The sequence below is a fragment of the Macaca mulatta genome, chromosome 1 (assembly GCF_049350105.2).
Source record: "Macaca mulatta isolate MMU2019108-1 chromosome 1, T2T-MMU8v2.0, whole genome shotgun sequence".
Lineage (NCBI taxonomy): Eukaryota > Metazoa > Chordata > Mammalia > Primates > Cercopithecidae > Macaca > Macaca mulatta.
This window is the reverse complement of record NC_133406.1, coordinates 185,450,088-185,462,524: the sequence shown is the minus strand read 5'-3', so window position 1 is coordinate 185,462,524 and position 12,437 is coordinate 185,450,088. Positions and strand designations below refer to the sequence as shown.

At 38.6% G+C, this 12,437-nt stretch overlaps 1 protein-coding gene across 3 annotated transcripts in view; it reads right to left on the bottom strand.

Moving 5' to 3' along the window:
* The window catches only part of USP24 (ubiquitin specific peptidase 24), a 148,445-nt gene that overhangs the window by 107,388 nt on the left and 28,620 nt on the right, over positions 1–12,437 (bottom strand). For 2 of the 3 annotated variants that reach the window (XR_013401708.1, XM_015140361.3), the window contains exons 2-3: positions 2,811–2,976; positions 1,244–1,311 (exon numbers count right to left, since the gene is read on the bottom strand). Coding sequence is in view for 2 of the 3 variants with exons in the window: in XM_015140361.3 (XP_014995847.2) it covers positions 1,244–1,311; positions 2,811–2,976 (234 nt within the window). In the remaining variant the exon portion in view is untranslated. The remainder of the gene's footprint in view (positions 1–1,243; positions 1,312–2,810; positions 2,977–12,437) is intronic. The other variant, XM_015140366.3, reaches the window with a different exon arrangement.

Sequence of the window (12,437 nt, the reverse complement as noted above, 5' to 3'; positions counted from 1 at the left end):
GAAGCTACTTTTGCTTCTAAAATTAATTTTATTATTTTTTAAGGCTTGAATCAAGGGAGGTTCTATCTACCAAAATGCAGCTGGGAATAACTATTTGCAAATGAACTGTTTGTTTTACTGGGTCTTTTTTTTTTCTTTTTTTTTCTGAGACGGAGTCTCGCACTGCCATGCGGGCTGGAGTGCAATGGCGTGATCTCAGCTCACTGCAACCTCCACCTCCTGGGTTCAAGAGATTCTCCTGCCTCAGCCTCCCGAGTAGCCGGGATTATAGGTGCCCACCCACCATGCCCAGCTAATTTTTTGCATTTTTAGTAGAGATGGGGTTTCACTATGTTGGCCAGGCTGGTCTCGAACTCCTAACCTCGTGATCTGCCTGCCTCGGCTTCCCAAAGTGCTGGGATTACAGGCGTGAGCAACCGCACCCAGCCTTATTGGGTCTTAAGATAAACACAAACATTACCCATCTGTAGTTCTAGGGACTTATTTGCATATTGGACAAAAATGGACGTCAAAATCCAGAAGTTAAGCCAGCAAAAGAATCATTCATTGAAACTTTTCTGAGCTCTTTCTATGAGCTAGGCACTTAGTTATATGCTGGGGGAAATGGCAGTATGTTAACAGACACAGTCCTTGCTCTAATGAGGATTCAAGACTCACCTACTAAAAAGGGAGGCTGATTCAGTCTGCTTTTAGAAACACAATTCTTGTGATCTCCTATTCCTATTGTTAAGAAACATTGCTTTCTAAGAGATGTGACCTGAATGGAAGCAAGTGTATCACTCTGGCTCTAATAGAAACGGTGCCTTATGCATGCTATTCTGTCAGTGAGAACACCTAGTCAATCTTTCAGTAGTTTAAAAGGTCTTCTCCTGTCTCACACACTTAAAGCGGCTCATATTTTGGTAAGTATATACCGTCTTAGTTCTAAGTGCCACAAGTCTTTGTTTACTAATATGTGCAATATCCTCGTATAATTAAGTCTTAACCTATTATTTAGCAATAGTAGGAAGTATTTATTATTAATAAAAGTTATATTTAACCAAAGACACATGTAGACAATATAAAAGAGATAAATCATTTATAAGCCCCAAATTCAGAGCTCTGTTTTTCATATTAAAAGATTCCTCAGTTGAACAAGATTCATAAACTGGTCTTATACATAAAAAACTAAAAACAATGTTTCTCTTCCTTCACCCCTGCTCCCCAACACACACAAAATATCACATCAGCACGTTTTTCTTACCTTTTTAAATGCTTCAGGCATACATCTATCCATAAACCTTTTACAATTCTCATCAGACTCGGAAAGACCTTAGTAAAATGAATGAAATAATATACTTTATTTAGGTCAGACTCAGAAAGACCTTAGTAAAATGAATGAAATAATATACTTTATTTAGTTCTTTGGTAGTTTGTAAAAATCATACACATCATTCTAAATTCATACACATGGAACTATGTCATAGGAACCTTAATTGTTAAGAAATTATTAAAAGTAGAATATATACCTTTGATGAAGGAAAGGCTGAGAAATAACCACAACATTAGATTAAATAAATACCAATTGAACTGAAATGGTTGAACTTATATTCCCATGTCAGAGTAACTTCAATGATCTGATTAAATAGCTAATAAAACACCAATAGCAGCTACTTACTAGCCATTAGTATTTCCTAAGAAGTTCTACAGAAACACAAATATTTTCTAATCCCAGAACTTCGGGAGGTTGAGGCAAGAGGATCACTTGAGCCGAAGGGTTTGAGACCAGCCTGGGCAACACAGTGAAACCCCATCCCTACAGAAAATAAAAAGCTGGGCGTGGAGGTGCTTGCCTGTTGTCCCAGCTACTTGGGAGGCTGAGGTGGGAGGATCACTTGAGCCTGGGAGGTTGAGGCTGCAGTGAGCCATGACTATGCCATTGCACTGCAGCCTGAGCAACCCTGTCTCAAAAATCAAAAATCAAAAATCAAAAACCAACAACAACAAAAAAACAAACCACACAAATATTTGCAATAAATGCCTAAGTCACTCTTCTTCCCTAAAACAAACCAATGAACTCCGTTACACAGATTTGTGTTTGGCACAATTCACATAGTAAGAGATAAATACTTGCTAAGTGAATGAATGAATTTCCTGTAAAATCATCTTTTGGAAAAAGTACATTTCTTTATTAAACTCAATAATGGATTCTGCTTATCACTGGGAATACTGCTAAACATACTTTCTTTTTTTTCAGACCCACTGCCTAGCATAGTACCTAGATCCTAACAGGCACTCAATAAATGCTACTGCTGAGAAGCCAGTCAGAAATACACCATATTGTGGCCATATTCATTTCATAACTGAATTCAATATGAAAAATAAGTTATTTTCTCTTTTTTAGTACAGGTGTTCATATTGACACCCACTCTTCCAACCTAATCATATTTTATTATTTTAATAGCTTGATATTTATAAAGCTTAAAACAATGTCAGCCACTTAATAAGCACAAGTGTGTTAAATATTACTTTCTTCTCTTAAAAGAAAAAAAGCTGTTGAATTGAGGCTTAAAGTGCTCCAAGCTTCTGTGGAAAAAGTTAATTTCAATTTCCATTAAGTTTTTCAATTATATTTTAAATAATCTTATACTCTATCGAAGGTAGAAGAAAACAATTTAGCTCAAAGCTTTCCTTCTGCAGGAGATAAGCGAAGACTAACAGAAAAATGATCTGTCCAATATCACACAGCTAGGCAACAACAAAAGCTAAGATTAAACTCAGGCATTCTATGAAACAAATATACTCATGTGTTCTGAGGTCTGAAAACTTACCAAGCCTTGCTAGGTAGGTAGATGCCAACAGGCATTTGCCTAGTGATTCTTCTCGCTTGTAAGGGATGGACCAATGATCAGTCAAAACACGGCTTTCCAGCTCATATAAATTTGTTGTAGGGAATTCAATTCCTTCCCCTGAGCAGTTTCCATTTTCATCATTCTTCTGACGAAAAGGGATTATGAAAAAAAGCAAATAAACTAATTAGTGATTACTCTAAAAACTCCCTATGTAACACAGAGCAGATACTTAATCAATGGTAGCTATTAATATCAATAGCATGGATTCCACCTTTCTTTCTTGTAATCACATCTTTCACCAAGAATATCTCAGATATTCTCAACTTTTATCATTCTGGCATGGCTACTTGCTCTCTCAGAAGGTGACCTCATCTCTTTCTTTAAAAATGAACTGTCCAGGCCGGACACGGTGCTCACGCCTGTAACCCTAGCATTTTGGGAGCCCAAGGCGGGAGGATCACTTGAGCTCAGGAGTTCAAGACCAGCCTGGGCAACAGAGTGAGACCCTGTCTCTCTAAAAAAAAAAAAAAAAAACTGTCCATTTCTCATGATAAAATATCAAATGCTTGCCTTCATCAACAGCCCTCCTGTCCTCACCTCTCTTTTCTCACTGAGGGGATAAATTCTTCAAAGAGGCATCTATATTTGCCATTTTCATCTCCACACCACTGACTCATTCCTGACAACACCCCAATCTGGATTCCAGATTCCCTATTCTCCAGAATGGCTACTGTTAAGGCCACCACTGAACTTTATTTCATTAAATCCAATTATGTCTCAGTCCTAACCTTACCTCTCAGGAGTATTTGACCTTCTGTCCATTCCCTCCTCTTGAAATGCTGGCTTCTCTTCCCTGCCTCCTAAAACAGCACACACTCTGTTCTCCTCCCGTGGGTCTGGGTGTTATAGTCTGTCTCCTCTTCTTGTACATTTTCCTCTTCCTAGTCATCAAATATTTGAGCTCCTCAAACCCCAGTGCTAAGCCCTCTTCTCTTTTATTCCTGTTGATTTCCCTGGTTGACCATATCCACACTCCAAATCTCAATTACCTCCTAGCTGTAGATGACTCATACATTTCTATCTCCAGCTTAGACTTCTCCTCTGAGCTTCAGATCCACAAAGGCAACTGCCTACTTGATAACTTCTCTAATTCAGTGTTTGCCCCAAACCAAATTCATGATCCTTTCCCCGTAAATCCTGGTCCCCTTCTTGTGTTCTTCATCCCAGTGAATGGCACCAGATTCATCTAGCAGCATAGCCAGAAGCCAGGGGATCATTCTTAACACTTTGTTCTCCCATCCCCATCCCCAGGACCTGGTGATTGGACCTCATATATTTCTCTCCAATTCCTCTACTCTTGTCCATCTCCGCAGTTAGCACCTAGCCCTGGTTTATGCCTAGATTACTTCACCAGCTTCCTAACTGTTCTCCCTCTGCCTCATACACACATTTACTCTTCATACCGATCTTCATAAAGCACTAATCTGACGTTAAGCTTAAAACCTTCATGGCTTCCCTTTGTTCTTAAGATAAGCCTAAATCATGTTTAAAATATTTTACAAGGCCTTGAATGGTCTATTCCCTAACTCACTCTCTCCAGCTTTTTGCACTCCAGATCATTTCTCTGGGATTTAGCTTCTTGTCAGGCATAATGCTCCATGTATTGGGCTATTTTCCCAAAAGGACACAGCAGTATTCCTGGTCACATATACTTTTCCAGAACCTTGTCTCTCTTCACCATAAAGTGGCATTTACTTCCCCTGGATCTGAACCAGGGTAGAACCGTGTGGGTGCATGCCTCGGTGAATAGAATACAGCAGAAAGAGACACGTCTAAGCCTAGGTCATGAAAGGCAATATAGCTTCCTCCTGGCTCTCTCTCAGGACACTCCCTCCTACAACATGGACACCATGTCCTGAGGGAACCCAAGCTAAATGCAGAGGGCCCGTATGGTTGTCTTGTCCAACAGTCTCACTGAGGTCTCCTTGGACAACCAGCCCCTGAAGGCCAGAGAAGGAGCCTTCAGATGATTCCAGCCTGCAGCCATCAAGTCATCCCCAGCCTTAGTCTTCCAGCTAAGGTTCTCGGCATCATGGAGCAGAGACAAACTGCTGTCTGAATCCCTTCCCCACATAATCTATGGGAACAATAAATGGTTGCTTTACGCCACTATTCCTGAGCTCATCTTTCTGTTCTCTTTAACCGACTTAACTCCTACACATCTTTAATTCTTTCTGAGAAGTCTTTCCAGAATTTCTAAAATAGACAAATTCCTCCAGTTAGTATATACCCTAATCATCCTCAACCTCTCCTTCACAGCACTACTCACAGGTGTAATTTTACATTTAGCTGTGATTTATGTTTGCCCCTCACTAGACCAAGCTGCTTAAGGGCATGGACCCTATCTATTTTTGACCACCTCTGTATCTCTAGAAGCTGGTACCTAGCATAAAGCAGGTATTTAGTAAATATTGTTAAATGTAAAAATAATCCATATAAAGCTTCAATGATTAACAGGGTAACTGCCAGACTTTCCTTCAGTTCTCACTATGCTAATTTGTAATAAAGTAAACTGGACCCCAAATTGCCTAATACCTACACTAGTTTGTTTGTTTTTGAAAACCTACATATCCTCACAACTTACTATATAATCATTACAAAATAAAATAATCCCATTAAAAAATAATGTTTATCCTCAATGAAGAAAAAGACCATAAATATAAAGCAGAAATAAAAAAACACAGAAGAAAACTAATTTCAATGCCTTATCAATGATATCTAAAGAAATCCAACACATTTCTACCCCCCACAGCCAAAGTTTGTAACTAAATAAAACAAAAAACGGAAGGTAATTAAGCATAGACGACAATGTAAATTGGGCAAGGGTAGAAGGAGGGGGTGATGAATTAAGTATGCTTAGAATCACAATGCACAGGAAAAATTCAGTTTTTAAAGTGTAACACTTTACAGAAATACATTTAATTCATAAGTACTATAAGTAAGCCAATTTTACTTAAAGGAACCTGATGGGACTCAAATAGTAAAAAATTTAGGATAGTTTTAAAATTGCACACATGCTAACTGCTTAGATTTATTACCTTAGGATTGAAGTGGAATTAAGTCATATAAAAACAAAAAATTTCACCGGGCTGATTCTGAAGTGGGTATATGTCATTACTATGGAGTATCTATCATTAATTTCTATGGAGTTAATACATCAAATCATATATAAAATCATCAAATGTACCCAGTAGCTATAAAAACTAAGAGCCTCTTTGGTGAAAGAAACATAAGTCCTCTAGCATCATCAGTGTTAAGGAGTGAATTGTGTCTACTCTCCCAAATCCAAGTCATCAATTGAAGCCCTAACTCTCAATGTGACTACATTTGGAGATAGGACCTTTAAGGAGATAAACAAGGTTAAATGAGGTCATAAGGGTAGGGCCCTAATCCAATAAAACTGGTGTCTTTATGAGAAGGGGAAGAGACATCAGAGATCTCCCTCTTTGTCAGAGAACAGAGGAAAGGCCAGTTGAGGACATAGCAAGAAGGCAGCCCAGAAAAGAATCCTCACCAGAAACCAACTCTAATGACTTCTTTTTTATTTTTATTCTTTTTTGAGACGGAGTCTCGCTCTGTTGCCAGGCTGGAGTGTAGTGGTGCAATCTCGGCTCACTGCAACTTCTGCTTCTCGGGTTCAAGCGATTCTCCTGCCTCAGCCTCCCAAGTAGCTGGGACTACAGGCATGCGCCACCATGCCCGGCTAATTTTTGTATTTTTAGTAGAGACGAGGTTTCACCATGTTGGCCAGGATGGTCTCGATCTCTTGATCTCGTGATCTGCCCACCTCAGCCTCCTAAAGTGCTGGGATTGCAGGCGAGAGCCACTGTGCCCGGCCTCTAATGACTTCTTGATTTTGGACTTCTAGCCCCAACTGTAAGGAAATAACTTTCTGTAGTTTAACCCACCCAGTCTGTGGTATTTTGTTATGGCAGCCTGTTCAGGCTGATTCTGAGGTGGGTATATTTCATTACTATGGAATATCCATCATTAATTTCTACAGAAATTAATAAATCAAACCACATATGAAACTGTCAAATGTACCTAGCAGATACTAAATCTAAGGGGGAGCAAGGGGGAAAATCTTAGTATGTGCCTCCTGATATGGCGCACTGTAAACCGCACAATTCTCACTTCTTTGATATTCCCACAAAAAATGTATAACCTGAATCTAACAATGAGATAACCCAAAGTGAAAAACAGTCTTTTATTTTTTTTGAGACAGTCTCTTTTTTTTTTTTTTTTTTTTTTTGAGACGGAGTCTCGCTCTGTCGCCCAGGCTGGAGTGCAGTGGCACCATCTTGGCTCACTGCAGCCTCCATCTCCTGGGTTCAAGCGATTTTCGTGCCTCAGTCTCCCGAGTAGCTGGGACTACAAGCGCACACTACCATGCCCAGCTCATTTTTGTATTTTTAGTAGAGACAGGGTTTTGCCATGTTGGTCAGGCTAGTCTCGAACTCCTGACCGCAAGGGATCCACCCGCCTTGGCCTCCCAAAGTGCTGGGATTACAGGCGTGAGCCACCGTGCCTGGCCAAAAAATAGTCTATAAATGGTCTAGCCTCTATTCCTAAAAAAATGCCAGAGTCACCAAAGACAAGGAGACTAGACAAATACGATAACCAAACACAACATGGTATCCTGGACTGGATCTTAAAACAGAAATTATTATGTGTTTTATTTTACATTTTTGGCTTCAAAGGACTTAGTACTGGATCAATGTTAATTTCCTGGTTTTCATAAATATACTAAGGTTAAGAGAATATCCTCATTTTTAGGAAGTGTATAAGGGTAAAGGGGCATGTAATTCATTCTCAAACAGTTCAGGAACAACAAAATACACATTTTATACATACATGCATATTATATATGTCTGTATATCTAAATACATACATAGAGAAAGAAATAAAGCAAATGCGATAAAATGTTAATACTTAAAGAACCTGAGTAAAGGTTACTTCTCTGTAAATGTGAGATGTTAATTGCAATCCCCAGGACAACCATGAAGAAAATAAAAATACATATAGTGAAAGAAACAAGGGAATTAAAATGATACACCAGAAAATATGTATGTAATATAAAACACAGGAGTAACGGAGGATCAGACGAACAAAAAGATGTAAGAGATAAGAATAACAGCAAAGTGGCAAATGTAAATCCTGTCTTACCAGTAATTATATTAAATGCAAATGGACAATAACCAAAAGGCAGAGGTTGGCAGAATGAATTTTTTAAAAATATTATACAACTATATGCTGTTTACATCAAAGACAATTTAGACAAAGATACAGAGACTGGAATAAAAGAATGTGAAAAGATATCATACACACACACGGGAGCTGGAGTGGCTGTATTAGATAGAACAGACATTAAGGCAAGAAATGTATTACTAGAGAGTAAGACACTTCATAATAAAAAGGTCAATACAACAGGAAGATAAAATGATGAAAAAATATATACCCTAAAAACAATAACCAAAGAGAGCTGGGGTGACTACGATAACACTGGAGGTAAAAAAGATACTGAAAAGTTGTTACTAGAGACAAGAAAGGCTGTTTTTTCCCCATTCTTTAGGGGGTTTTTTTTGAGACAGGGTCTGGCTCTCTCACTTAGGCTGGAGTGCAGTGACGTAATCTCAGCTCACTGCAACCTCTGTGTCCCAGGCTCAAATGATCCTTTCAACTCAGCCTCCCAAGTGGCTGAGATTACAGGCACACACCACCATGTCTGGCTAATTTTTGTATTTTTTGTAGAGACGGGGTTTTGCCATGTTATCCAGGCTGGTCTCAAACTCCTGAGCTCAAGCAATCCACCTGCCTTGGCCTCCCAAAGTGCCGGAATTACAGGCATGAGCCACCATACCCGGCCAGGAAAGGCTATTTTGTAATGACAAAAGGTTAATCCATCAGGAAGATATAACAATTATAAACACATATGCATCTAACAACAGAGATCTAAAACACAGGAAGCAAAATTTGACAGAATTAAAGAGAGAAATACACCAACAATAATAGTTGGAGACTTCAATACCTTAGAATTAGGCAAAAGATCAACAAGAAAATAGAATACTCAAACAACACTATAAACCAACTAGACCTAAAACACATTTACAGAACTCTCCACCCAATTACAGTAAAATACAGATTGTTCTCAAGTGCACATGAAATATTCTCCAAGACAGAGCATATGTTAGGTTGCAAAACAGGCCTCAACAAATTTAAAAGAATTGAAATCGTACCAAATATGTTGTCTGACTGCAATGGAATTAAAAATCAACAGCAGAAGGAAATGTGGAAAATTCAAAACTATATGAAAATTAAACATCACATTCCTTAATCACCAATGGCAAAAAGAAGAAATCACAAGATAAATAAGAATGCACTTTGAGATGAATGAAAATTAAAATATAAAACTTTTGGGTACAGCAAAAGCAGTGATTAAAGGGAAATTTGTTTGTTTGGGGAGTTGTTTTTGTTTTTTTTTTTTTTTTTTTGAGATGGGGTCTTGTTCTGTTGCCCAGGCCTGAATGCAGTGGCACAATCACAGCCCACTGCAGCCCTGACCTCCAGGGCTCAAGGGATCCTCCTACTTCCCAGCTCCCCAGTAGCTGGGACCATGGCTGCATACCACCATGCCCGGCTATGTTTTGTTTTAGAAATAAGGTTTTATTTTGTTGCCCAGGCTGATCTCGAACGCCTAGGCTCAAGCGACTCTCCCAGGTCAGCCTCCTAAAGTGCTGAGATTATAGGTGTGAGCCATCATGTCTGGCCACTAGAGGGAAATTTTTAACTGTTAATGCCTGTATTACAAAGGAAGAAAGATTTCAAATCAACAACCTAACCTTCCACCTTAGGAAGCATGAAAAGCAAGAATAAACTAAACCCAAAGCGAGCAGAAGGAAGGAAACAGAAAAGATCAGAGTGGAAATAAATACATTAAAAAATACATAATAAACAAAACCAAAAGTTGGTTTTTTGAAAAGATTAAAAAAAAAAAGGGACAAACCTTCAACTAGACTGACAAAAAGAGAGAAGATTCAAATTTAATAATAAGAATGAAAGAGAAAACATTACCACTTTTTATTTTATTTATTTTTGAGACAGGGTCTTGCTCTGTCATCTAGGTTGGAGTGCAATGGCACAATCATGGCTCGCTGCAGCCTCGACCTTCTAGGCTCGAGCAAACCTCCCATTTCAGCCTCCTGAGTAGCTGGGACCAGAGAAGCACCCCACCACAACTGGCTCATTTTTCTGATTTTTTTTTTTTATAGAGACAGGGACTCACTATGTTGTCCAGGCTGTTCTCACACTCCTGGGCTCAAGTGAACCTCCCAGCTCAGGCTCTAAGTTCTGGGATCACAGGTGTGAGCCACCTCGCCAGGCCAAGAAAACATTACCACTGACCTTACAAAAATAAATATGATAAGATATACTACTAACAAATGTATGCTAACAAATTAGAGAACCCAGGTGAAATGAACATTTCCTAGAAAAGCATAAACCACCAAAACTGACTCAAGAAGAAACAGAAAATCTGAAGACCCGTACAAGTGAAAAGAATGACTTGTAATCAAGAACTTCCCTCAAAGGAAAGTCCAGGACCAGATGACACCACCAGTGAATTATACAAAACATTTAAAGAACTAGCATCAATCCTTCAGTCTTCCAAAAAATAGAAAAGCAAGGAACACTTCCCAACTTATTTTATGAGGCAAGTATTACCCTGACATTAAAAATGGACAGGGAAATTTCACATCTATTAGTATGGTCATTATCAAAAATAGAGAAAAAAATGTTGGCAAGGATGTGGGGAAACTGGCACTTTTGTACATTGCTGATAAGAGTATAAAACGGTGTACCTACAGTGAATAACAGTATGGAGATTTCTCAAAAACTTAAATGGAACTACCACATGATTGAGCAACTCTACTGGATATACACATACAAAAAAACCGAAAGAAGAGGCTTGAGCAGGTATGTGTACACCCATGTTCATAACTGCATTATTCACAATAGCCAAAAGGTGGAAGCAACCCAAGTGTCCATCAACGAATGAATAAAATATTATCCAGCCTTTAAGAAAAGGTATTTCCGATAACATGTTACAACATGGAAGATCTTGAAGATATTACGCCAAGTGAAATAAGCCAATCACAGAAAAAACAAATATTATATGATTCCACTTACATGAAAGTACTTAAAGTCATCAAATTCACAGATGAAGAAAGTAGAATGGTGGTTGCCAAGGGTTGGGTGAAGCGGGGAATAGGGAGTTAGCATGTAATGGGTACAGAGTTTCAGCTGGGGAAGATGAAGTAGTTCTGAAGATGGATGGGACTGAAGGATTAATTAAATGTACTTAATGCCACAGAACTGTACACTTAAAAATGAGTAAAATGGTAAATTTTATGTTATGTATATATTATCACACTTTAAAATAATGTACAAAGACACACACACACACCAAACCAATATCCCTATGAATAGTGACACAAAAATCCTTAACAATAAACCAGTAAACCAAATCCAGACATATATATATATATATATATATATATATATATATATATATATATATTTTTTTTTTTTTTTGATACTGAGTCTGGCTCTGTCGCCCAGGCTGGAGTGCAGTGGCCGGATCTCAGCTCACTGCAAGCTCCGCCTCCCGGGTTTACGCCATTCTCCTGCCTCAGCCTCCGGAGTAGCTGGGACCACAGGCGCCCGCCACCTCGCCCGGCTAGTTTTTTGTATTTTTTAGTAGAGACGGGGTTTCACCGTGTTAGCCAGGATGGTCTCGATCTCCTGAACTCGTGATCCACCCGTCTCGGCCTCCCAAAGTGCTGGGATTACAGGCTTGAGCCACCGCGCCCGGCCCCAGACATATATTAAAAAGATCCTAACCCATGACCAAGTGGCACTTATCTCAGGAATCAAGGTAGGTTTAGCATACAAAAAACCCCCCCCAAAAAACCAATCAATATAATAACACCATAGTAACAGAATAAAGGACATTAAAAATCACAAGATCATCTCAAGTGAAGCAAGAAAAAACTTCACAAAATGCAACACCATTCCGTGATTTTAAAACAATGACAAAAAACACTCAATAAACTAGAAATAAAGGGGAACTTCCTCAACATGATTAAAGGCATCTATAAAAACACCTACAGTGAACATCATATTTAACTGTGAAACGCTGAGTGCTTTTCTCTAGATCAGGAATGAGACAAAGATCTCTGCTCTCACAGCTTCCATTCAACATTGCACTCGAGTGTCTAGTCAAGGCAATTAGGAAAAGAAAAAATAAAGGCATTCAGATTTAAAAGGACGAAATAAAACTACTTCTATTCACTGATGCCATATTTTGCACATAGAAAATCCTAAAGAATTCACCAAAACAAATACCAGAATTAATAAATGAGTTCAGCAAGGTTGCAGAATACAGTATCAATATACAAAATGCAACTGTATTTCTATACACTAACACTGGGTAATCCTAAAATAAAGAAAATAATTTCATTTACAGTAACATAAAAAAATAAAATAGGA